The sequence below is a fragment of the Eschrichtius robustus genome, chromosome 16, assembly GCF_028021215.1.
Source record: "Eschrichtius robustus isolate mEscRob2 chromosome 16, mEscRob2.pri, whole genome shotgun sequence".
NCBI classification, from domain to species: domain Eukaryota; kingdom Metazoa; phylum Chordata; class Mammalia; order Artiodactyla; family Eschrichtiidae; genus Eschrichtius; species Eschrichtius robustus.
The window spans coordinates 91273771-91301629 of record NC_090839.1 but is presented as its reverse complement, the minus strand read 5'-3'; the positions used below and the strand labels follow the sequence as shown (position 1 = coordinate 91301629).

The following is a 27859-nucleotide window of genomic DNA, read 5'->3' as shown; positions in this document are numbered from 1 at the left end:
TTCAAGGAACGTTAGGAGAGTTATCCAATTGCTGTGAATTTTGGGGACTGAAAAAATTAATGTTGACTTCGCATGCTGAGTTGATATTTTCTATTAAGCAAAGGAAAACTAAGGATATATCTTAATAAACATCCAGAGACTGAAGATGGTCAGATCATCAAACCAGCCCCTCCTGCCAATGCTAAAATGCTGTGCAAAGTATAAGCGGTGAGCAATTCACCCCGACTGCTCTCATCCTAACGGTGCCTTTACTCACGACACCAAGTTAGTGTCTGTTCCCAGGATGCCCAAGTTAGTCAGTCATAACTAATAATCTTGTTTCAAGATTATTTCCTGATCTTGGAGTTGAAATAACCTGACTTATTTTTATCAAAGAAGTAAAAAAATGACAAGAATAAGGAGTCTAGAGAACTCTATATATAAATTACAAAGCTACAATGCAGTATCTTTAAAACAATTTCTCTACAAACTGAAGGGTTAAAAAAATATTTCAGTAAAAAACGTACATGTGTCCTTATGTGTAAACAGTATAACTATGAGGAAAATATCTTAGTTTGAGGAAGTTTATTGTTACATTTTTGCAATAACAGATGAGGCACAACTATCTCAATAAAAAAAGACAATAATCGAGGGTAACAGTGAAATTAAAATAAAAAAAAATAGAAAAGCCTAAGGTTCTGGAGAGAAAAGTGACTATAATCTATGCGTAGAAAGGCTGTAAATGGTTTCAGTTGCCCTTGCAAAGAGCGATCTTCTTCTCGGATGCCGACCAATCATGGAATTGAGGGCCGGGCGCCTTGCAGGACTAAGCCGTCCACTCAGCTTACCGTGAGGAGGGGAGCCCGGCCGCAGGGGGGAGAGCGGGTCAGTTCTGGGCCGGGCAGGGGCCCCCCCTCGGGCTGTCCCCCCTGCTTCCCAGTCCACTCAGCTTCCCTGTCTATACCAACTCCCCTCCGCCTCCGAAAGCAAACCAGCAGCTGCGTCAGACGGTTTAAAGGACAAACGGCACTTGCCGACCGTGCTGACCCACTCGCCAGCAAGCCGTTCGGATGGGCACCTGCACCGGCTACGCCGACCGCCCCCTCCGCCAGACCGCAGGGAGCGTTTCCAGGCTGGTGAGGAAGCGCGTGGGTCCCGACACACGTGTGAGACCTGGAACCCGGCAGGCGAGGAGCGCTCGTGCCCCAGGACAGGGTCCTCCGAGCAGCGACAGCGGGGTCTTGGGCCGCCCTGACGCAGCCCGTTGAGAATGTTCTTTTTCCTTTCAGCCTCGGTCATCGGCCCCGATCCCGGGGCACGTCCTCTCAGTTTATGAAGAGCCACAGGAAGCAGTACAAAAACAGCAACTTTTCTCCAGCCAAAAAAAAAGAGCCGAAACCCCAGCAAACATCGACAGGAAGCTTTGAGCGCCCGGAGAGACAGGATTTCATGTCGTCTCCTCATTAAAACCCTGTGATAACAAGGCTGACTCAGAAGCAGTTTCTTTCCTCCCTTTCCTCCTGGGTCAGCATCTGCCACAAGATCCCTGTTCATCTGCTGGGTGAAGGCAAGCAAGCCACTCACCAGGGATGCAGGACCGGGAACAGTGTGGCCTGGGGACGGGGCCCGGGGACGGTTACTCAACCACAGGAACATTCTGGTGCCACTGACAGAGGAAGCTTTTTTCTCTTTTAAATGCTAGGCAGAGTCCTCAACACACCAGACACTTGAGTAGAGTAATACACAGCGGGGACCAGTTTGGAATGCAATGTATTTTAAAACACAGTGAAAGACACCTGGACAGAGTGACCGGACAAGTTAACTGAGTGTTAAGACCAGCTCGCGTCGACATTCACAGCCTCTGCAGTTTCACTCAGAGGAGACCACGACCGACAGTTTTCCTGCTACGTGTGTACGTTAGTAGAAGCGAGAGACCGTGATGAGAACCTCGATTCTCGGCCACCAGAAGGCAGCGTGGAGCCCGGGGGCGTTAACGAAGGCTCCGCTGGCAATGCCGCCAGCTCTCGGAAGCCCCTGAGAGGAAAGGAGCTCTCCACTTCCTCCAAAGAAGGAAAGGCTCCCTGCAGCCGACTGCAGCGTCGGAGACGACTCAGAAGACAGAAGAGTCGTCTGCAAGGCCAGCTGGTTGAAGTCTTTGCCGAGGGGCGGGCGAGGGGCGGGGAGGGTGGGCACAGAGGCAGCGGGCACTGCCCTGTGCAGAGGGGAGGGGGCCGTTCACGGCAGCGCCCGTGCGCACACCTTCCGCCCCGTGTCCCGTCGCGCTATGGGCTGATCGGACAGGGCGGGAAGAAAGCGCAGGCTGTGGGGCCTTAAGTCCACACCGCCAGCTCTCACTGCCACCCTCTCACCTGACGGCCGGGCCGGGGCCTCTCGGGACATCGGCACAAGAGACTTAAAAGGCAACGCGCTCCCTTGGGGAGGTGGTGGCGACAGCCCACGCTTCACCTCCTACAAACCATCCCCCCTCCCCGGCAACACTCCTCACCAAGCACTCTCGAGTTAGAGAGAAAAGCCACCTGCAAAGATGTCGGTTTTCGTGTTTCTGTCATTAAAGACAGAGCATGTGCGCACACACACGCAGTCCTCGATTACATTGTGTCAGAGAAGGAATAGTTTCTGTAAAAAGAAAGAAAGCTGTGTTATTAGGCATTAGACATTAATACCAAAGTGATCGCTTGGATTTTCAGTAGTTTCACTAGTCCCCAGGATTCAGTAGCTAACATCAAAGTGTCACGTCCTTTGGCCTAGAGCGTGGCGGGCCTCACAGCATCCCTGAGCCAGGTGTTGAGGGCACGGATTCGGGAAACCCGCTCCGGGACACCGGGGAGATCTGGCCTGTGGCCGGCGAGGCTGCTGAAGGACCACAAGAGTGAAGGGCGTCCTCTTTCACTGCAACATAATATCTTTCAGGTTCTCTTGCAGGATGGTGTCCTTCACAGCGTGAAACACGAAGCGGATGTTCTCGGTGTCTATGGCGGTGGTGAAGTGGTGGAAGAGTGGCTTACTGCGATTCCGCCTCTTCCGGTCAAAACACTGGACCAGGTAGCGCTGGACGTCCTCCAGCCTGTGGGGGTCGCCCTTGAAGTCTGGGAAGTGCTTCTTGATGCTGACAGTCTTTACTTTCTCCACCAGGAGGTCCATCTTGTTGAGGAACAGGATGATGGAGACGTTGAAGAAGAGCTTGTTGTTAACGATGGTCTCAAAGATGTTCATGGATTCCACCAGGCGGTTGGTGCGCCTGTCCTCCATGAGGACCTGGTCGTACTCACTGGATGAGACCATGAACAGGATCGACGTGATCCCGTCGAAGCACTGGAACCACTTCTGGCGCTGAGACCGCTGGCCACCCACATCCACCATCTTGAAAGGGATTTTTTTGATGACAAAGTCATGCTCCACGATGCCCTTGGTGGCCTTCCTCGCCAGCAGGATGTCCTGCTTGCTAGGAAAGTAATTCTGTAAAATAGGACAAGGGAGAAATTTAGGAGAGGAAGAACATGGGAAAACAAGAACAAAAAGATGGGGTGGGAGCAAAGAGAGTTACAGTGACTTTTGAGAGAAGTTGAACCAAACACCAGAAGCAACTTTCATTTACAAAAATATAAATTTACCGTGAAACAAAAAGTGAAGGAACTAAACAGCTCATTTCAAAATGAACAGAGGCTCATCAGGCTGAGGAAGAATTACCAGAATCTTCACTGTTAGGCCCCAATCTAAAATCTCATCAACTTTCTTCTCCACAGGAGACTACCATCCTTTTTTTCCTGCACCATAGCTACCTTGCTATTTCTCTAACTTCTAGGGCACACGCATTCCAAACCCTTACTATGAACTGATTTAACTTAGGTTTTGCAATGCTATTTAAATTTAGCCTGCAACATATTTAATATGTTATTCTTGGAGAACTCTTAAAGTCTTCAGCAACACACGGGCAACTGTGGTCACTCAAGCCACTTTGATCCTGCACTATTAACAATCCTCCAGTGATTCTTGCACACCAGCACTCATGCATCATCCGTGCCAAAAATCCAAACGGGGCTGAAGCCTCTAGAGCCAACTACCAATTCATGAGGTATAGAGGGGAGAGAGAAACATCTTCAACAACACTGCAGGGATGGAAGAGCAAAATTGAGACGTGAGAAACCCTACGGGAGAAATAATCCAATTACTCCAACAAATAAATTGAAAGGAAGGAGAAACCTATAGAATAAAAGAAGTCTAAGTGCCATGGACCAATTGCAATGGATGGGCCGTAATAGGATGTTGATTCAAACTACCAAAATAAAGCAGCATCCACAAGGAAACATTAATGAGACAACTGGGGAAGTCTCAAAACTGACTTGATATGAAGGAATTATCGCTAATTTTTTAGGAGCAATAATGGCATTGTGGTCACCTGACACCACAAACATGGCTCATAAGGACGGCGAAAGCCCTCACCGCTTGGGCTGCTTTGGTCTCCACACAAATGTTTTCTAATCCTGGATCATAGACTCCTGGAGTGGGGGTCTTACTCACCAGCTGGCCAATCCGGTCCAAGTTATCCAGGAAATACTTCACTGATTCACCCTGTCGTGGAGGAAATAGAGTCACAACTCAGTCTTGGTTGAGGAACCCTGATTTGGTAAAATGACTGCTATTTTGCCTCTGTGTAAACAGGAAGGTGAAGTAATAAAGAAGCTAATAGCATACATGTATTTTTTAAAATTAAAAACACAATTAAAAAAATTTAAAAATGCAGTTTCTCTAGCTCTGATCCCAAGGTTCAAATTCAGACTGTGTTTTCCAAAGCACCCCTGCTTGATCCTGGTGATGGGCAGGGTGCTGACTCCCTTCCTTCCCAGATATGGAGACTGGCCTGCTCCAGGCCACGCCACCAGGGAGCTAGCCCATGAGATTAAGTTCCTGTCAATGGCTTTGCTCCCGGAAAGCTGGCCCAACACACTCTAGCCACTGTCTTTGAAGAAGGTCCGTCTTTGAGAAGAGGCACATGACAAAACACGCGCCAGTTTCTGGAAACAGGCCTGACGTTCCATTATTACGCCACATATTTGTACGACCTGATTTACAGCCTAGAATGAGGGGACTCTTTGGTCTGGATTTCCGTGCTGGGATGACCAGTCTTTCTCCACCCACTGGACGTTCTCCGGACTGAACGTCGATACAAACCAGGGCTGTTCAATAGCCAGAAGTGACCTTGAAAATCACCCACGGTCCTGTTCTCGGAGGAGTGAACCACCCAACGCAGCGGCACTCACGGGGCATAAGGAGCATTTAGAGGGCCTTCAACGTCGATTAAATGCAGGGAACAGAGGAAGTGGAAGTGAACGGGCAAAAGCTCCCCTTAAAAAGTGGGATGTTGATTGTACCCCGTGTGCCCAGAGGACACGGCTTCCTGCAAGGTTTCACCCTGAGCCTCACCCTGCAGACAGGGACCAGAGCGGGCACCGGGAGAGTCCCCCAGGGAGGCCACGCCAGCCCCGCGTTCTCACGACAGTGCAGGGTGGCAAGGAGGTGGCACTCTGGACTTTTAAGGAGGAAGATCATCAGGAAGGTCCTAGACGACAGCTTGGGACTTCGTAAAAAAAGATGAAGAATGACAGGAGCAGCAAGCCCTGGTTCCTCCCACCCCACGTGCCTCCACCTGGCCTGAAGGAAGAAACCGAGGGGTGGATTTCCTTCAGTGAAGAATCAACCTTCCCATTTTAAAATGAAGGCCTGTGGGTGATTCGGCAGAGAGCATTTTCTTTAAGGAACAGAAACACGCCTTCCCTGCATCAGAGCACAGATCACGATTTGCGATACGACCTTCCTCCTGGGCATCCGTGCTGTCAGGGCACAGGCTGACTCGCCCCGGGAGGCCGGGGTCCGGGCCGGCATGAACACCTCCCGCCAGCCGCGTCCCCCGGCCCGCACACAGCTCCTCCCCGTGGGGGGGAAGCTGGGCTCAGTGCAGCGGGAGGTCGCGCCCCTTCCCGCAGCTGCCAATCGTGCCCTGTCCGCACAGCCTGCCTCCTCCCATGGCCGGACAGGAAACAGCTGGTGAGCGAAGAGCTGCCGGAGTGGACGCCAACTCACCTGATTTACGGCTACTCCTTCCCCGAAGTGCCCATCTCTCTTACCTCCCACCGCCTCTCATTCGGGGCCCTCGGAGGCACGACAAGAGCTCAAGAACAATCAAGGCACTGCCCGTGCCCCCAGCGCATCCTTCCAGGGAGGCGGGGCAGCGGGGGCGGCTCACAGCCAGCCACTCCTGCCCGGCTCAGGCGGGGGCTCCAGGCACAAAGAGTGGGACAAGCCCCTGCTCCCACCACCACCTGGCCAGGGGTCTTGGCCTGATTGGGCACAAAAAGTCACGGCGACGCAGATACCCTGGCCATGTTCTGTCACCACGGCATGACAGTCGTCCCGGTGACACCACGACACGGGAGCAAGTGCCGAACCTCCATACACAGACGTGACGTGCAAAATGCCCCGAGGACACAAGTAGGCATGAGCTAAACACAGACTATTAAGAAAGGGAGGAAATCCTTTTCCCCCAGTTTGACTTTAAGTATTTCCAACGATTGAGTTTGAAATCAGGGTCAGCCCAATGGACCTTAAAACACACCAAATGCTAACATAAACGGACCTTTACAGTTTGTTTCTCCACCAGAACGGTCTGTTTAATCATCTCACCAGCTTGTTTCACGACCTCAAAGGCGGTGACTTATTGGTGACTCTGCCACTTTGCATGGTTGGTGGCCTCGACTCTTTCCAGGAAGAATCATGTATGACATCGGAGAGGGGAGAAATCCTGCCTCATCTGGACAATAAGCTACTGGGTCCGTGTTAGAGCCGCTGTTGAACTGTGAGGCAGAGGACTGCGCCATTCTGCTCTCCAACGCGGGGCTAGCGAGAAGGGGACAGGAGGGGATGAGAAACCAACGTGTTCAGACCAGAAATCGGCCCATAACCTCCGCGCGCGGCACCATCCTGCTGGGCTGAGTTGGAACCGCGGTCGAGGTCACTGCGGTTTATTGTCAGAGACTGGAGAGCACGTCACTCCACTGGACATGTAGCAATAGGCTTCACGATCCCCACAGCGTCAGCTCATTTAAAGGTCCAGGTTTACACTTCTGATCTATCCTCAACACCAGGAGAGTGCGGTCATTTCTTCAGAGAGTAGTGTCTGGCAGAACCTGAGATTAACCACTCAGACTTTGCTACAGACTGAATGTCTGTGCCCCCTGCCCCCCATTCACATGCTGAAGCCTAATCCCCAGTGTGATGGTGTTAGGAGGTGGGGCCTCTGCGGGTGCTGAGGTCATGAAGAGGGAGTCCTCACGATGGGATCAGTGCCCGTACTAGAGGGACCCCAGAGGGCTCCCTCCTGCCTGGGCCATGTGAGGACACGGCGAGAAGATGCTGTCTATGAACCAGGAAGCGGGCCACCACCTGACACTGAATCTGCCTGTGTCATGGACGTCCAGCCTCCAGAACTGTGAGAAATAAACGCTTGTTGTTTAGTCTGTGGTATTTTTATTACTGCAGCCTGAATGGACTAAGATAGCACCTTTGTAGAAAGAGGCGACACGATCCCAGAGTCTTCTCCTGACAGCTACTGGGGCAACGTGGTCTAACAAAAAGGAGTAAATGGAAAACGGGCTTTTTACAATCCTGCTTGGTTTGAAAAATCTGTATCACTTAAGATTACTAAAAACATGTATTCATGGATTAGGAAAAACACAACAAATTCATTAGCTCAGAGGCCACCAAACACATACTTGACATCAGCCTGCCCTCCTGACTCAATGCTCCCAGCAAAGCACTGACTCTTATTAGCTCCAGATGGATGGCTGAGGTGGGGCCTCGTGGGGGGAGAAGAGGGGGCTGTCTGTTTCAAGAAGTAGCAGCAGGTTTATTTGGGGCCCATGCAGTTGTGCTCGGCCCAGACGGCCGAGTGTGACATGAGGACCGTGCGCAGGGTCCAGGCTCATAGCACCAGCGAAGAGAATCACCTTTTTGGCAAATGGACTCTGCTCTTCACCAAATCTTCACTGGAAGCTCCTATTACCCACAGCTCTAGTGGAGGTCATACACACTCAGGGCTCCATAGTCAAGGCTTCTTTCTGTCCGGCATTACCAGACAGACCCTCCTGCACACCCACCCCACCTTCCGTGTTCTGATGGCCCCTGCAATACTGAAGCTGCTTCTCCATCGCACGTCGGCCTCAGGCACCCATTCAGCCCATTTAGGCCTGAGGACAGAGCCTCAGCTCTTGCAGCGCTGAGCAAGCCCACTCTGGTCACATCTCTTTCTCTGCCAGTACTCCGATCCAGTCTCCCACACTTGGTTGAATTCTGGTCCTTTCTGTCAGTGTCACAGGGGAGCTGTGTGCATGAAAGAGAGCCCGTCCGGGTCAAGAATCACTGGCAGAGGCCCCGCAGGGGATGGAGAAAGGACAGAGGTGGGAGTGGGTTAGCCCGAGATGCAAAGGTGGAGGAGGGAAGAAAGCAAGGGCCAGCGAGTGGTTACAGAGGAAACAAACCCTAACGTCCACTTCGGGCCAGGCAGCTTTCCAGTTCCTAGTCCTATCTGTCTACACATGAGCTGTTCCTATGTTCCTGTACTCAGCGGAATTAATTCTAAAATTCTAACACAGGGCTTGTCAATGGTGAGCGAGAGAATTCGAAAATTTAGTTCACTCACTTAGACACAACAAATTAGAAAGACAAATTTTAAAACTGCTGTATATTAAAAACAACAAACTATTCTAAATGTCAGATTTTCATTTCCATTACTTAATAAATATTGAATTTATGACTTAATTTCCATTTAATAGAGATGTTAACCCAACAACCTGTTTGAATAGAGAACTTTTAAAAATACTTTAGAGGACAGACCTTCAATATGGCAGAGGAGTAAGATGTGGAGATCACCTTCCTCCCCACAAATACATCAGAAATACATCTAACATGTGGAATAACTCCTACAGAACACCTACTAAACGCTGGCAGAAGACCTCAGACTTCCCAGAAGATATATATATATATATATATATATATTTTTTTATTTCCTTTTTCTCTTTTTGTGAGTGTGTATGTGTATGCTTCTTTGTGTGATTTTGTCTGTATAGCTTAGCTTTTACCATTTGTCCTTGGGTTCTGTCTGTCCGTTTTGTGTTTTTTTTGTTTTTTTTGTATAGTTTTTAGCGCTTGTTATCATTGGTGTATTTGTTTCTTGGTTTGGTTGCCCTCTTCTTTCTTTCTTTCTCTTTTTTAGATTACTTTAAAAATTTTTCCTTTTTAATAATTTTTTATTTTAATAACTTTATTTTATTTTATTATTATTATTTTCTTTCTTTCTTTCCTCCCTTTTCTTCTGAGCCGTGTGGCTGACAGGGTCTTGGTGCTCCAGCTGGCTGTCAGGCTTGTGCCTCTGAGGTGGGAGAGCCGAGTTCAGGATATTGGTCCACCAGAGACCTACCAGCTCCACGTAATATCAAACAGTGAAAGCTCTCCCAGAGATCTCCATCTCAACGCTAAGACCCAGCTCCACTCATGACCAGCAAGCTACTGTGCTGGACACCCTATGCCAAACAACTAGCAAGACAGGAACACAACCCCACCCATTAGCAGAGAGGCTGCCTAAAATCATAATAAGGTCACAAACACCCCAAAACACACCACCGGACGCAGTCCTGCCCACCAGAAAGCCAAGATCCAGCCTCATCCACCAGAACACAGGCACCAGTCCTCTCCACCAGGAAGCCTACACAACCCACTGAACCAACCTTAGCCACTGGGGGCAGACACCAAAAACAACGGGAACTACGAACCTGCAGCCTGCTAAAAGGAGACCCAAACACAGTAAGGTAAGCAACATGAGAAGACAGAGAAACACAAGGCAGATGAAGGAGCAAGGTAAAAACCCACCAGACCAAACAAATGAAGAGGAAATAGGCAGTCTACCTGAAAAAGAATTCAGAATAATGATAGTAAAGATGATCCAAAATCTTGGAAAAAGAATGGAGAAAATACAAGAAACGTTTAATAAGGACCTAGAAGAACTAAAGAGCAAACAAACAATGATGAACAACACAATAAATGAAATTAAAAGTTCTCTAGAAGGAATCAATAGCAGAATAACTGAGGCAGAAGAACGGATAAGTGACCTGGAAGATAAAATACTAGAAATAACTACCACAGAGCAGAATAAAGAAAACAGAATGAGAAGAATTGAGGACAGTCTCAAGAGACCTCTGGGACAACATTAAACGCACCAACATTCGAATTATAGGGGTCCCAGAAGAAGAGAAAAAGAAAGGGACTGAGAAAATATTTGAAGAGATTATAGTTGAAAACTTCCCTAATATGGGAAAGGAAATACTCAAGTCCAGGAAGCACAGAGAGTCCCATACAGGATAAATCCAATGAGAAACACGCCAAGACACATATTAGTCAAACTATCAAAAATTAAATATAAAGAAAAAATATTAAAAGCAGCAAGGGAAAAACAACAAATAACATACAAGGGAATCCCCATTAAGGTTAACAGCTGATCTTTCAGCAGAAACTCTGCAAGCCAGAAGGGAGTGGCAGGACATATTTAAAGTGATGAAAGAGAAGAACCTACAGCCAAGATTACTCTACCCAGCAAGGATCCCATTCAGATTCAATGGAGAAATTAAAACCTTTACAGACAAGCAAAAGCTAAGAGAATTCACCACCACCAAACCAGCTTTACAACAAATGCTAAAGGAACTTCTCTAGGCAGGAAACACAAGAGAAGGAAAAGACCTACAATAACAAACCCAAAACAATTAAGAAAATGGTAATAGGAACATACATACTGATAATTACCTTAAATGTAAATGGATTAGGGAGATTAACCAAGATGGCGGAGTAGAAGGACGTGCTCTCACTCCCTCTTGCAAGAGCACCAGAATCACAACTGGCTGCTGGACAATCATCGACAGGAAGACACTGGACTTCACCAAGGAGGATACCCCACGTCCAAGGACAGAGAAGAAGCCACAGTGAGACGGTAAGAGGGGTGCAATCAGAGTAAAATCAAATCCCATAACTGCTGGGTGGGTGACTCACAGACTGGCGAACACTTATACCACAGAAGTCCACCCACTGGAGTGAAGGTTCTGAGCCCCACGCAGGCTTCCCAACCTGGGGGTCCGGCAACGGGAGGAGGAATTCATAGAGAATCAGACTTTGAAGCCTAGTGGGAATTGATTGCAGGACTTTGACAGGACTGGGGGAAACACAGACCCCACTCTTGGAGGGCGCACAAGGAATAGTGTGCGCATTGGGACCCGGGGGGAAGGAGCAGTGACCCTGGGGGAGACTGAACCAGACCTACCTTCTAGTGTTGGAGGGTCTCCTGCAGAGGCGGGGGCTGGCTCTGTTTCACCGTGGGGACAAGGACACTGGCAGCGGAGGTTCTGGGAAGTACTCCTTGGCGTGAGCCCTCCCAGAGTCTGCCATTAGCCCCACAAAAGAGCCCAGGTAGGCTCCAGTGTTGGGTTGCCTCAGGCAAAACAATCAACAGGGAGGGAACCCAGCCCCACCCATCAACAGTCAAGTGGATTAAAGTTTTACGGAGCTCTGACCGACACAGCAACAGTCAGCTCTACCCACCACCAGAGCCTCCCATCAAGCCTCTTAGATAGCCTCAACCACCAGAGGGCAGACAGAAGCAAGAAAAACTACAATCCTGCAGCCTGTGGAACAAAAACCACATTTACAGAAAGACAGACAAGATGAAAAGGCAGAGGGCTATATACCAGATGAAGGAACAAGAAAGAACCCCAGAAAAACAACTAAATGAAGTGGAGATAGGCAACCTTCCAGAAAAAGAATTCAGAATAATGATAGTGAAGATGATCCAGGACCTCGGAATAAGAATGGAGGCAAAGATCGAGAAGATGCAAGAAATGATTAACAAAGACCTGGAAGAATTAAAGAACAAACAAACAGAGATGACCAATACAATAACTGAAATGAAAACTACACTAGAAGGAATCAACAGCAGAATAACGGAGGCAGAAGAACGGATAAGTGACCTGGAAGACCGAATGGTGGAATTCACTGCTGCGGAACAGACTAAAGAAAAAAGAATGAAAAGAAATGAAGACAGCCTAAGAGACCTCTGGGACAACATTAAACGAAACAACATTCGCATTATAGGGGTCCCAGAAGGAGAAGAGAGAGAGAAAGGGCCAGAGAAAATATTTGAAGAGATTATAGTCGAAAACTTCCCTAACATGGGAAAGGAAACAGCCACCCAAGTCCAGGAAGCGCAGAGAGTCCCATACAGGATAAACCCAAGGAGAAACACGCCGAGACACATAGTAATCAAAATGGCAAAAATTAAAGACAAAGAAAAATTATTGAAAGCAGCAAGGGAAAAACGACAAATAACATACAAGGGAACTCCCATAAGGTTAACAGCTGATTTCTCAGCAGAAACTCTACAAGCCAGAAGGGAGTGGCATGATATACTTCAAGGGATGAAAGGGAAGAACCTACAACCAAGATTACTCTACCCGGCAAGGATCTCATTTAGACTTGATGGAGAAATCAAAAGCTTTACAGACAAGCAAAAGCTAAGAGAATTCAGCACCACCAAACCAGCTCTAAAACAAATGCTAAAGGGACTTCTCTAAGTGGGAAACACAAGAGAAGAAAAGGACCTACAAAAACAAACCCAAAACAATTAAGAAAATGGTCATAGGAACATACATATCGATAATTACCTTAAACGTGAATGGATTAAATGCTCCAACCAAAAGACACAGGCTTGCTGAATGGACACAAAAACAAGACCCATACATATGCTGTCTACAAGAGACCCACTTTAGACCTAGGGACACATACAAACTGAAAGTGAGGGGATGGAAGAAGATATTCCATGCAAATGGAAATCAAAAGAAAGCTGGAGTAGCTCTACTCATATCAGATAAAATAGACTTTAAAATAAAGAATGCTACAAGAGACAAGGAAGGACACTACATAATGATCAAGGGATCAATCCAAGAAGAAGATATAACAATTATAAATATATATGCACCCAACATAGGAGCACCTCAATACATAAGGCAACTGCTAACAGCTATAAAAGAGGAAATTGACAGTAACACAATAATAGTGGGGGACTTTAACACCTCACTTACACCAATGGACACATCATCCAAAATGAAAATAAATAAGGAAACAGAAGCTTTAAATGACACAACAGACCAGAAAGATTTAATTGATATTTATAGGACATTCCATCCAAAAACAGCAGATTACACGTTCTTCTCAAGTGCGCACAGAACATTCTCCAGGATAGATCACATCTTGGGTCACAAATCAAGCCTCAGTAAATTTAAGAAAATTGAAATCATATCAAGCATCTTTTCTGACCACAATGCTATGAGATTAGAAATGAATTACAGGGAAAAAAACGTAAAAAACACAAACACATGGAGGTTAAACAATACGTTACTAAATAACCAAGAGATCACTGAAGAAATCAAAGAGGAAATCAAAGAATACCTAGAGACAAATGACAATGAAAACACGACGACCCAAAACCTATGGGATGCAGCAAAAGCAGTTCTAAGAGGGAAGTTTATAGCTATACAAGCCTACCTAAAGAAACAAGAAAAATCTCAAGTAAACAATCTAACCTTACACCTAAAGAAACTAGAGAAAGAAGAACAAACAAAACCCAAAGTTAGCAGAAGGAAAGAAATCATAAAGCTCAGAGCAGAAATAAATGAAATAGAAACAAAGAAAACAATAGCAAAGATCAATAAAACTAAAAGCTGGTTCTTTGAGAAGATAAACAAAATTGATAAGCCATTAGCCAGACTCATCAAGAAAAAGAGGGAGAGGACTCAAATCAATAAAATTAGAAATGAAAAAGGAGAAGTTACAACAGACACCGCAGAAATACAAAGCACCCTAAGAGACTACTACAAGCAACTCTATGCCAATAAAATGGACAACCTGGAAGAAACGGACAAATTCTTAGAAAGGTATAACCTTCCAAGACTGAACCAGGAAGAAAAAGAAAATATGAACAGACCAATCACAAGTAATGAAATTGAAACTGTGATTAAAAATCTTCCAACAAACAAAAGTCCAGGACCAGATGGCTTCACAGGTGAATTCTATCAAACATTTAGAGAAGAGCTAACACCTATCCTTCTCAAGCTCTTCCAAAAAATTGCAGAGGAAGGAACACTCCCAAACTCATTCTATGAGGCCACCATCACCCTAATACCAAAACCGGACAAAGACACTACAAAGAAAGAAAATTACAGACCAATATCACTGATGAATACAGATGCAAAAATCCTCAACAAAATACTAGCAAACAGAATCCAACAGCACATTAAAAGGATCATACATCACGATCAAGTGGAATTTATCCCAGGGATGCAAGGATTCTTCAATATACACAAATCAATCAATGTGATACACCATATTAACAAATTGAAGAATAAAAACCATATGGTCATCTCAATAGATGCAGAAAAAGCTTTTGACAAAATTCAACACCCATTTATGATAAAAACCCTCCAGAAAGTGGGCATAGAGGGAACCTACCTCAACATAATAAAGGCCATATATGACAAACCCACAGCAAACATCATTCTCAATGGTGAAAAACTGAAAGCATTTCCTCTAAGATCAGGAACGAGACAAGGATGTCCACTCTCACCACTATTATTCAACATAGTTCTGGAAGTCCTAGCCACAGCAATCAGAGAAGAAAAAGAAATAAAAGGAATACAAATTGGAAAAGAAGAAGTAAAACGGTCACTGTCTGCACATGACATGATACTATACATAGAGAATCCTAAAACTGCCACCAGAAAACTGCTAGAGCTAATTAATGAATTTGGTAAAGCTGCAGGATACAAAATTAATGCACAGAAATCTCTTGCATTCCTATACACTAATGATGAAAAATCTGAAAGAGAAATTATGGAAACACTCCCATTTACCACTGCAACAAAAAGAATAAAAATACCTAGGAATAAACCTACCTAGGGAGACAAAAGACCTGTATGCAGAAAACTATAAGACACTAATGAAAGAAATTAAAAATGATACCAACAGACGGAGAGATATACCATGTTCTTGGATTGGAAGAATCAACATTGTGAAAATGACTATACTACCCAAAGCAATCTACAGATTCAATGCAATCCCTATCAAATTACCAATGGCATTTTTTACGGAACTAGAACAAATCATCTTAAAATTTGTTATGGAGACACAAAAGACCCCGAATAGCCAAAGCAGTCTTGAGGGAAAACAACGGAGCTGGAGGAATCAGACTCCCTGACTTCAGACTATACTACAAAGCTACAGTAATCAAGACAATATGGTACTGGCACAGAAACAGAAACATAGATCAGTGGAACAAGATAGAAAGCCCAGAGATAAACCCACGCACCTATGGTCAACTAATCTATGACAAAGGAGGCAAAGATACACAATGGAGAAAAGACAGTCTCTTCAATAAGTGGTGCTGGGTAAACTGGACAGCTACATGTAAAAGAATGAAATTAAAATACTCCCTAACACCATACACAAAAATAAACTCAAAATGGATTAGAGACCTAAATGTAAGACTGGACACTATAAAACTCTTAGAGAAAAACACAGGAAGAACACTCTTTGACATAAATCACAGCAAGATCTTTTTTGATCCACCTCCTAGAGTAATGGAAATAAAAACAAAAATAAACAAATGGGACCTAATGAAACTTCAAAGCTTTTGCACAGCAAAGGAAACCATAAACAAGACGAAAAGACAACCCTCAGAATGGGAGAAAATATTTGCAAATGAATCAACGGACAAAGGATTAATCTCCAAAATATATAAACAGCTCAATATTAAAGAAACAAACACCCCAATTCAAAAATGGGCAGAAGACCTAAATAGACATTTCTCCAAAGAAGACATACAGACGGCCACGAAGCACATGAAAAGATGCTCAACATCACTAATTATTAGAGAAATGCAAATCAAAAGTACAATGAGGTATCACCTCACACCAGTTAGAATGGGCATCATCAGAAAATCTACAAACAACAAATGCTGGAGAGGGTGTGGAGAAAAGGGAACCCTCTTGCACTGTTGGTTGGAATGTAAACTGATACAGCCACTATGGAGAACAATATGGAGGTTCCTTAAAAAACTAAAAATAGAATTACCATATGACCCAGCAATCCCACTACTAGGCATATACCCAGAGAAAACCGTAATTCAAAAAGACACACGCACCTGAATGTTCATTGCAGCACTATTTACAATAGCCAGGTCATGGAAGCAACCTAAATGCCCATCAACAGATGAATGGATAAAGAAGTTGTGGTACATACATACAATGGAATATTACTCAGCCATAAAAAGGAACGAAATTCAGTCATTTGTTGAGACGTGGATGGATCTAGAGACTGTCATACAGAGTGAAGTAAGTCAGAAAGAGAAAAACAAATATCGTATATTAACGCATGTATGTGGAACCTAGAAAAATGGTACAGATGAACCGGGTTGCAGGGCAGAAGTTGAGACACAGATGGAGAGAACAAACATATGGACACCAAGGGGGGAAAACTGTGGTGGGGTGGGGATGGTGGTGTGCTGAATTGGGCGATTGGGATTGACGTATATGAAGTGATGTGTATAAAATTGATGACTGATTAAAAAATAATAATAAAATTAAAACATAAATAAATAAATAAATTTTAAAAAATGTAAATGGATTAAATGCTCCAACCAAAAGATATAGGCTGGCTGAATGGATACAAAAACAAGGCCCGTATATATGCTGTCTACAAGAGACCCACTTCAGACCTAGGGACACGTACAGACTGAAAGTGACGGGACGGAAAAAGATATTCCATGCAAATGGAAATCAAAAGAAAGCTGGAGTAGCAATTCTCATATCAGACAAAATAGACTTTAAAATAAAGACTATTACAAGAGACAAAGAAGGACACTACATAATGATCAAGGGATCAATCCAAGAAGAAGATATAACAATTGTAAATATTTATGCACCCAACATAGGAGCACCTCAATACATAAGGCAATACATAAGGCAAATGCTAACACCCATAAAAGGGGAAATCGGCAGTAACACAATCGTAGTAGGGGACATAGTAGTGTGACACCCCACTTTCACCAAAGGACAGATCCATCCATTTCATCCAAAATGAAAATTAATAAGGAAACACAAGCTTCAAATGATACATTAAACAAGATGGACTTAACTGATATTTATAGGACATTCCATCCAAAAACAACAGAATACCCTTTCTTCTCAAGTGCTCATGGAACATTCTCCAGGATAGATCATATCTTGGGTCACAAATCAAGCCTTGGTAAATTTAAGAAAATTGAAATCGTATCGAGTATCTTTTCCGACCACAACACTATGAGACTAGATATCAATTACAGGAAAAAAAATCTGTAAAAAATACAAACACATGGAGGCTAAACAATACACTACTAAATAACCAAGAGATCACTGAAGAAATCAAAGGGGAAATCAAAGAATACCTAGAGACAAATGACAATGAAAACACGACGACCCAAAACCTATGGGATGTAGCAAAAGCAGTTCTAAGAGGGAAGATTATAGCTATACAAGCCTACCTCAAGAAACAAGAAACACCTCAAATAAACAACCTAACCTTGCATCTAAAGCAATTAGAGAAAGAAGAACAAAAAAACCCCAAAGTTAGCAGAAGGAAAGCAATCATAAAGATCAGAACAGAAATAAACGAAAAAGAAATGAAGGAAACAATAGCAAAGATCAATAAAACTAAAAGCTGGTTCTTTGAGAAGATAAACAAAATTGATAAACCATTAGCCAGGCTCATCAAGAAAAAAAAGGGGAGAAGACTTAAATCAACAGAATTAGAAATGAAAAAGGAGAAGTAACAACTGACACTGCAGAAATACAAAGGATCATGAGAGATTACTACAAGCAACTATATGTCAATAAAATGGACAACTTGGAAGAAACGGACAAATTCTTAGAAAAGCACAACCTTCCAAGACCAAACCAGGAAGAAATAGAATATATAAACAGACCAATCACAAGCGCTGAAATTGAAACTGTGATGAAAAATCTTCCAACAAACAAAAGCCCAGGACCAGATGGCTCCACAGGCGAATTCTATCAAACATTTAGAGAAGAACTAACACCTATCCTTCTCAAACTCTTCCAAAATATAACAGAGGGAGGAACACTCCCAAACTCATTCTATAAGGCCACCATCACCCTGATACCAAAACCAGACAAAGATGTCACAAAGAAAGAAAACTACAGGCCAGTATCACTGATGAACATAGATGCAAAAATCCTCAACAAAATACTAGCAAACTGAATCCAACAGCACATTAAAAGGATCATACACCATGACCGAGTGGGGTTTATCCCAGGAATGCAAGGATTCTTCAATACACGCAAATCAGTCAATGTGATAAACCATATAACAAATTGAAGGAGAAAAACCATACGATCATCTCAATAGATGCAGAAAAAGCTTTTGACAAAATTCAACACCCATTTATGATAAAAACCCTCCAGAAAGTAGGCATAGGGGGGAACTTACCTCAACATAATCATGGCCATATATGACAAACCCACAGCCAACATCGTTCTCAATGGTGAAAAACTGAAACCATTTCCTCTAAGATCAGGAACAAGACAAGGTTGTCCACTCTCACCACTATTATTCAACATAGTTTTGGAAGCTTTAGCCACAGCAATCAGAGAAGAAAAAGAAATAAAAGGAATCCAAATCGGAAAAGAAGAAGTAAAGCTGTCACTGTTTGCAGATGACATGATACTATACATGGAGAATCCTAAAGATGCTACCAGAAAACTCCTAGAGCTAATCAATGAATTTGGTAAAGTAGCAGGATACAAAATTAATGCACAGAAATCTCTTGCATTCCTATACACTAATGATGAAAAATCTGAAAGAGAAATTATGGAAACACTCCCACTTACCACTGCAACAAAAAGAATAAAATACCTAGGAATAAACCTACCTAAGGAGACAAAAGACCTGTATGCAGAAAACTATAAGACACTGATGAAAGAAATTAAAGATGATACAGACAGATGGAGAGATATACCATGTTCTTGGATTGGAAGAATCAACATTGTGAAAATGACTATACTACCCAAAACAATCTACAGGTTCAATGCAATCCCTATCAAACTACCAATGGCATTTTTCACAGAACTAGAACAAAAAATTTCACAATTTGTATGGAAACACAAAAGACCCAGAATAGCCAAAGCAATCTTGAGAAAGAAAAATGGAGCTGGAGGAATCAGGCTCCCTGACTTCAGACTATACTACAAAGCTACAGTAGTCAAGACAGTATGGTACTGGCACAAAAACAAATATAGATCAATGGAACAGGATAGAAAGCCCAGGGATAAACCCACGCACATACGGTCACCTTATTTTTGATAAAGGAGGCAAGAATACACAATGGAGAAAAGACAGCCTGTTCAATAAGTGGTGCTGGGTAAACTGGACAGCTACATGGAAAAGAATGAACTTAGAACACTCCTTAACACCATACACAAAAATAAACTCTAAATGGATTAAAGACCTAAATATAAGGCCAGACACTATAATACTCTTAGAGGAAAACATAGGCAGAACACTCTATGACATAAATCACGGCAAGATCCTTCTTGACCCAGCTCCTAGAGAAATGGAAATAAAAACAAAACTAAACAAATGGGACCTAATGAAACTTAAAAGCTTTTGCACAGCAAAGGAAAACATAAGACCAAAAGACAACCCTCAGAATGGGAGAAAATATTTGCAAATGAAGCAACTGACAAAGGATTAATCTCCAAAATTTACAAGCAGTTCATGCAGCTCAATATATAAAAAAAAAAAACCCAATCCAAAAATGGGCAGAAGACCTAAATAGACATTTCTCCAAACAAGATATACAGATTGCCAACAAACACATGAAAGGATGCTCAACATCACTAATCATCAGAGAAATGCAAATCAAAACTACAATGAGGTATCACCTCACACCAGTCAGAATGGCCATCACCAAAAAATCTACAAACAATAAATGCTGGAGAGGATGTGGAGAAAAGGGAAACCTCTTGCACTGTTGGTGGGAATGTAAATTGATACAGCCACTATGGAGAACAGTATGGAGGTTCCTTAAAAAACTAAAACTAGAACTACCATACGACCCAGCAATCCCACTACTGGGCATATACCCTGAGGAAACCATAATTCAAAAAGAGTCATGTACCATAATGTTCACTGCAGCTCTATTTACAATAGCCAGGACATGGAAGCAATCTAAGTGTCCATCGACAGATGAATGGCTAAAGAAGATGTGGCCCATATATACAATGGAATATTACTCAGCCATAAAAAGAAACGAAATTGAATCATTTGTAGTGAGGTGGATGGACCTAGAGTCTGTCATACAGAGTGAAGTAAGTCAGAAAGAGAAAAACAAATACCATATGCTAACACATATATATGGAATCTAAAAAAAAGAAAGTGGTTCTGAAGAACCTAGGGGCAGGACAGGAATAAAGATGCAGATGTAGAGAATGGACTTGAGGACACAGGGAGGGGGATGGGTAAACTGAGACGAAGTGAGAAAGTGGCATGGACATATATACACTACCAAATGTAAAATAGATAGCTAGTGGGAAGCAGCCGCATAGCACAGGGAGATCAACTCGGTGCTTTGTGACCACCTAGAGGGGTGGGATAGGGAGGGTGGGAGGGAGACACAAGAGGGAGGAGATATGGGGATGTATGTATATGTATAGCTGATTCACTTTGTTATAAAGCAGAAACTAACACAGCATTGTGAAGCAATTATACTCCAATAAAGCTGTTAAAAAGCACTTTAAAAAATATTATATAATTCCCCAAAAGAAACTTTGAAATCAGGCTTTGCTAAATTAGTACCTACGATATCTCACTGGGATCTTGCTAGATTAAAATTGTTATCATAGCTCTGAAAGTAATTGGAAAAAGATAAAGCATCATATTAATATATATTAGAAAAATTAAGTTTCTCACATTTTACTTTGGGTGCCTATAAATTGTCTGTTACTAATTATAATCGTAATATATTAGGCAAAAGATTCACTGGCAAAGTAGAAGATGCACAAAGCTGTTGGCTGCAGCACTTTTACAACATCAGAAGACTGGGGACAAGACAAATGCCCGTACCGTCAGCTGTGGACGGGAATGAGGGGCCTCTAGGGACAGTTACAGAGTGACTTACAGACAGATAAATAAAAAACCAAGTTGCAAAATAGAACACATAGCGTGATTCCTGTTGTAGAAGGAATGGTGGGGAAATGAAAACATCTATACGATTTGCTTATATTTTAAAAAAGAAACATTGAAGGATAAACCAGCAAGAAGTAAAAATGACGACGTACAGGGAGGGGAGGACAGGCAAGGTGGGACGGGGTGGAAGCAGACCTCTCTGAATGTATTTTGACTTTAGAACCATGCAAACATCTTACACAATTAAAAGCAAAATTAAATTTAAAAAAAATCACCCCCTCAAAATTTAGGCAAACTGAAACAAAGGACCCTAACGGTGTATCAAGCTGGAGGCCTCGACCTTCTGCCCTGGAGCACGGGCTCTCTAGCCTCGCTGTGCAGGCCTGTGCCCGGGCTTGTGCTTAAGTCTCCGTACCCAAGCTCCAAGCCCCGCACCCGAGGTCCTGACAATGGCTGCCCCTTGGCAACCAAGGTGAGACCCCAGGAAAAGGCCCAAACAGGCCCTGGAAGCTGGCCTGGCTTGGGTGGGTCTCCTTGGCCTGTGCAATGGGGTTGAAGCCACAGGCCAGTGTGCCAGGCCCCTCGTGTCTGGGATTCTTCTGTTTCTTAAATTGAGGTAAAATCCACATGACAGGACTAACCATTTTAAAGTGTACAACACAGAGGCATTGAGCGCATTGGCAAGGCTGTGCCACCATCTCCTGTACCCAGTTCCAAGGCATTTCGTCACCCCAAACAGGACCCTGTGCCCATAAGCAGTTATTCCCCAGCAACCACTCATCGGTCTGTCTCTATGGATTTGCCTGCCTTGAACCTTTTCTACAAACGGAACCACACACCATGTGCCCTTTTGTGTCAGGCTTATTTCACCCAGCATGTTTCCAAGGTTCATCCATGTTGTAGCAGCTGCCAGGACTTCGTTCTTTTTTTACAGCTGAGTAATATTCCATTGAACGGATGGTCCCTATTATGTTTATCCATTTGTCAGCGGATGTACATTTAGATTATTTCCAGCTTTTGGCTATTGTGAACAGTGCTATGAACACTCATGTAAAAGTTTTTGTTTGAACATCTGTTTTCAATTCTTTTGGGTATACAGTCCACTTAGGAGTGAAATTACTGGGTCACATGGTAATTCTATGCTTAATTTTTTTGAGGAACCACCAAACTATTTTCCACAGTGGCTGCACTGTTTCACATTCATGTCAGCAAGGTACAAAGGTTCCACATCTTCACCGACACTTGTTATTTTCTGATTTTTAAACTGTAGCCATCCTGGTGGGTGTGAAGTGGCATCTCTTCATGGTCTTGTCCGGGTGTTATGCTGGTTCTGTCTGTAGCACTATGAACTCGTGGATTTTTATATATCAGAAGCAAAGATGGCAAAGTGTAAACACATGTTACTACTGGGAGTGGGTATATGAGTATCTGTTAGGCTCATTATGTTAAATGTTTCATAAAAAGTTTAACAGTCCAAATTACAGATTCAACTTTTAAAACTATGGATTTAGAGTCTACATTTATATCTCAGGGACCGCACCATGATAGAAAAATGACCTAGAAAGAAATTCCAGAGCATGTTTTTAGATATTCTCTTTCTCCGGATAAGAAAGCACCATGGGGTGTAGGGAAGATGAGGGCTTAGCCTATTTTTATAGCTTCCACCACAGAATCCCTAGAAACTTAGTACATGATATATACTGGGCATGTCATAACCATGGCTGCCTATCGCCTTTCTACATTTTGGGGAAATTCACATCAGGATTACAGCCTCTGCAATGTAGCAGCCAGAACCCAAATTCCAAGCCTCACTGGGGCTAGGATAGAAGCGCGTGTGAAAAAGTTGCAAGAAGGATACAAAGAATACCCGTACACCCTTTGCGTCGGTTCACCCATCATGAACATCGTGCCTCATTCATTTGCTTTATCCTTTGTTCTCTTCCTTTCAATTTACAGTTGACCCTTGAACAACATGGGTTTGACTGGCATGGGTTCACGCATATGCACATTTTTTTCAATAAATATGTACAACATGATCCGAGGTTGCCTGAATCTGCGGATGTGGAACCGCAGATGGAGAGGGCCAAGTGTAAAGTTAGACTCGGATTTTTGACTGCATGGGGGTCAGCGCCCTCCACCCCCGTGTTGTTCAAGGGTCAACTGTGTATATATTTCTTTTTTTAAAACCATTTGAGAGGAAGTCGTCCATTTACCCCTAAAAACTTCAGTGGACCCGTCCTAAGAACAAGGACCTTTGCTTCTATGACCCTGTAACCCCGGGAGACTCGATGTTGATGTAATACGTTTATCCTGGCTGCATTTCCTCCTCCAGCACAGAATCCAGTCCAGAACCAAGTACTGCGTTTAGCCGTCATGTCTCTTTGGCCTCCTTTAATCTCAAACACCGATCTTTTTGAAGAATTCAGCTGCCCCCCGCCCCGGGTGGGGGTTTTTGTGATGTTTCCAATCTTTACCATGACAGTTGCAAAATGGTTTTCCAATCAGTGCTACAACCACTGGTCTGTGGTTGACATTCTCTTGTAAACAAGAGTCCTCCCTTCTCTCCTGTTTCTCTCTTCATTATCTACATGGACTTATAGATGCCTGTATTTCTCAAGGTTTGCAATTTGCTACCGTCCTTAATTATTTTGGTGCTTGAACTGAAGACGGTGTTGGCCCTTTTTGGCCCTTTGCATTTCCCTCTTAGTTTTGAAACCAGTTGTCAATCTCTACCCTCCCTCCCCACAAAAAACCTGAACAGGCTTTAAGGCTTCCTGGTAATGCTTTGTAAGTTTTTCTGCACAGAGGTTCTACACGTCTTGTCTTGGATTTATTCTTAAGTATTTAACCTTTTATGGTGCTTCTTAAACAGCATCTTTAAACATTTTTCGTTTTCTAATTCTGTTGCTAGTGTATAGAAATACAACTGATTCTTGTACATTGACTTGTGTCTAGTAACTCTGCTAAGCTTCACATTCATCCCAACAGTGTGTCTGTACTTTCTTGTGAATTTTTCAGGTATACAAGCACATCGTCTGTAGAGGAAGACATTTTGGTTTCTTCCTCTCTCTCGCCTTAGAGCACTGGCTGAGGGCTCTAAGACAGTGCTCAGTGGAGCTGGTTAGACACTGCAGCTTGCCTGCTTCTGTCTCAGAGGGAAACCTTTCAATGTTTAATCATTAAAAACGATTCCTGTGGTTCCACTTCCGGCAGGAAGGATTAAACTCTTAGCAAAGAGAGTCTCCTGCAGATAACAACCATAAACTCTGGACAAAATACAAAAAAACAAAGATCTGAGGGTTCTGGAGAGTGAGTAAAAGCAGGCCCATTTTTGGAGGGGAGTAGAAACTTGGAGGAAGTGAACAGCACAGGGCGAATTCCCGTGGCTTTGCCCGAGGTCAGCCACAGTCCAGTGGGACGTGGCAACAACTAACATTCTGATGGAAAGGCTCCCATCACTTTGGCCAGAGGAACCAGGGGAAGGAGCCTGGGCAACCAGGACTGGCAGGGGGTGAGGAGGGAAACCTCAGATTCTGTGTGTAAAGGCTGCCCAAGACTCTGGCTGTCCCTCAGTCACTCGGGCACAGGGCCCTGGAAGGGGTCTGAACTGATATCTGAGCCACCACCAACACAGGCATGACAGAGTTGGGACTTTTGGTCTCACCAAGTTAACTGCCTGCTAAAGCAAAAAAATCAACATTGACTGGTGAACATAACAGGATCTAGAGTCCCTAAAACAACATTCATAATGTCCAGGATATAATCCCAAATTACTCAATGTATGGAAAGCCAGGAAAATGGCACTCATCTTCAAGGGAAAAATAATCAATAGATACCAACTCAACCCAGATATTGGAATTATTAGACAAAGACTTTATGCTCAATTAGGTTAAGAAATGCTTATAACAAATAAAGACACAAAAAAATCTTAGCAGATACACAAAATACAAAGACAGCCAAATAGACATTTTAGAACTAAAATGTATAATATATGAAGTAAAGAATTTAATTGATGGACTTAACAGACTGGAGATGATACAGGAAAGAATTAGCGAACTTTGAAATTAGAGCAATAGAAATTATCCAATCCCAAAAAGAGAGAGAGAAAAACAAAGATGAATAAAAGAAGATAATGACTCCAGCATCTTTGGGGGTGATTTCAAAAGGTCGAACATACCTTAACTGGAATCCAACAAGAAAGAACAGGGAGAATCAGGCAGAAAAAATATTTAAAAAAAAAAAAAAAGCAGAAAACTTTCCAAATTTGGTCAAAGACATAAATTTACAGATTCCAAGAAGCTCCACAAATTCCAAACACAATAAATATGAAGAAAACCATACCAAGGATATTAGACAACACACTTCTCAAATAATCCATGGGTCAAAGAAGAATTCACACAATTTTTTGGTCTGACACGTAAAGAGCTTGGCAGTAGTCACTCCAGTCCTCACAACAAAGAAAAAGCTGAACAAACTGAAAATCAACAACTCTTCTTAGATCCATCAGAGAATTGATGTTTCAGGGCCAACTGTTGTTCTCCCAACTGGAGAGACAGGCAAATACAGAGAATTACGGCTTACCAGGAACAGAAGACATGGCTGGAGCCAGCAACTGATACATCAGGTCCGGTTTTCATTAAATTACAAGGCATACTAAAAGGCAAAAATCACGGTCTGAAGAGACAAAGCGAGCATCAGAACCAGATTCAGATCTGACAAAAACTTTGGAATGAACAGATCGGGAAATTAAAATAATTATGATTAATATACTAAGGTCACTAATGGAAAAAGGAGACACCTGCAAGAATAGACTGGGTAATATAAGCAGAGAGATGGAAACTCCAAGATTCAAAGGGAAATGCTAGAAACCAAGAAGAAATCACAAAGTAAATTACAAAGTATCTTCAATGGAAAGATAACGAAAATAAAACACCAAAATTTGTGGGATGTAGTTAATGTAGTACTTAGGGGAGAAATCTGTAGGTTTTTTGTTTTTTTTTTAATAAGAAAAGAAAAATGATCCAAAAACATTGACCAAAGTTTCCATTTCAAAGAGCTTCTAAAAAATGAGCAAAGTAAACCCAAGGTAAGTAGAAAAAAGAAAATAATAAAGGTAAGACCAGGTACCACTGAAATAGAAAATGAACAAATAACGGAAAAAATTAACAAGGCCAAAAGTTGGTTCTCCAAAAGATCAACAAAATTGATAATCTCCTAGCTAGAGTAATCAAGTAAGAAAACTAGAAACCGAATCACTAGTACCAGGAATGAAAGAGGAGTTACACTGCCAATACTATAGACATTAAAAGGCTAATAAGAGAATATTTTTTAAAATTATTTTTTAGTTTATTTTTTATTGAAGTATAGTTGACTTACAATGTTTCAGGCAAACAGCAATGTGATTCAGATTATACAGGTAACAATCTGGACTTGTGATTGGCATGTGAAGTATGTGACTGGGGGACAGTCTTGTGGGACTGAGCCTTCAACCTGTGGGATCTGATGCTACCTCCAGGTAGATACTGTCAGAATTGAGTTAAATTGTAGGACACCCAACTGGTGTCTGGAGAATCTGAGAACTGCTGGGTGTGGGGAAAATCCCCACACATCTAGGCACAGCAGTGTTCTTGTGAGCAGTAAAGGAGACACACAGGAATGTGTTTTTCCATACAAGTCAAAATCAACACTGTATAAAAAGGATAATACATCAATAAAACAGAAAATTAAAACCATTTCAACAAAACGAGGGGGAGAATAGATGAACATTTCAGCAGATGCAGAAAAAGCATCTGATAAAATTCAACATCATTCGTAGTTGAAAACTCTCATCAAACTGTATATATGGAAAGGAACTTTCTCGCTCTGATAAAGGGTATCTATGAAAAACCTACAGCTAACATCATAGTTAGTGATGAAATATTGACTACGTTCACCCTAAGACTGGTTACAAGGCAAGGATGCCCACTCTTACCACTTCTGGTCACCACCGTTTTGGAGAGCCTAGCCAGTGCAAAAAAGCTAGCAAACAAATAAAAGGCATAAGGACTGGAAAGCAAGAAATAAGACTGAATTTGCAGATCACGTAACTGTTTGCATACAAAATCCTAAGGAATCTATAAAAAAGCTAATGCCTGAGCCAAGAAGTGAGTTTAGCAAATTCACAAGATATAAGATTAATATAAAAAAAAAACACGTGTATTTTTACATGCTAGCAGCAAACAACTGGAATTTAAAATTTGAAAAAAACAGTTCCACGTAGTACTAAGAAACGTAAAATATTTAGGAATAGAAAATTTTTTGTTTTGCTATATGTTTTGTATTTTGAAATAACTATAGATGCACAGGAAGTTGCAAAGATAGCAGAGAGAGGTCTGGTGTACCTGTCACCCCATTTCTCTCAATGGTTACACCTTATGTAATTTTAATATATCAAAATCAGGGAACTGACATTGGTACAACATATGTGTATAGTTCTATGCACTTTTATCACATCTGTAGATTCATGTAACGCGCCCCCGCCCGCCCCCCCCCAGGC

General features: G+C 42.9%; 1 protein-coding gene across 1 annotated transcript in view; it reads right to left on the bottom strand.

Annotated features, from left to right (window-relative positions):
* Window positions 1–1730: 1730 nt before the first annotated feature.
* GNA12 (G protein subunit alpha 12) overlaps window positions 1731–27859 on the bottom strand; it is a 117201-nt gene continuing 91072 nt past the window's right edge. Inside the window, exons 3-4 of the mRNA XM_068565516.1 lie at window positions 4519–4569; window positions 1731–3456 (exon numbers count right to left, since the gene is read on the bottom strand). Coding sequence (XP_068421617.1) covers window positions 2887–3456; window positions 4519–4569 — 621 coding nt within the window. The 3' untranslated portion in view covers window positions 1731–2886. The remainder of the gene's footprint in view (window positions 3457–4518; window positions 4570–27859) is intronic.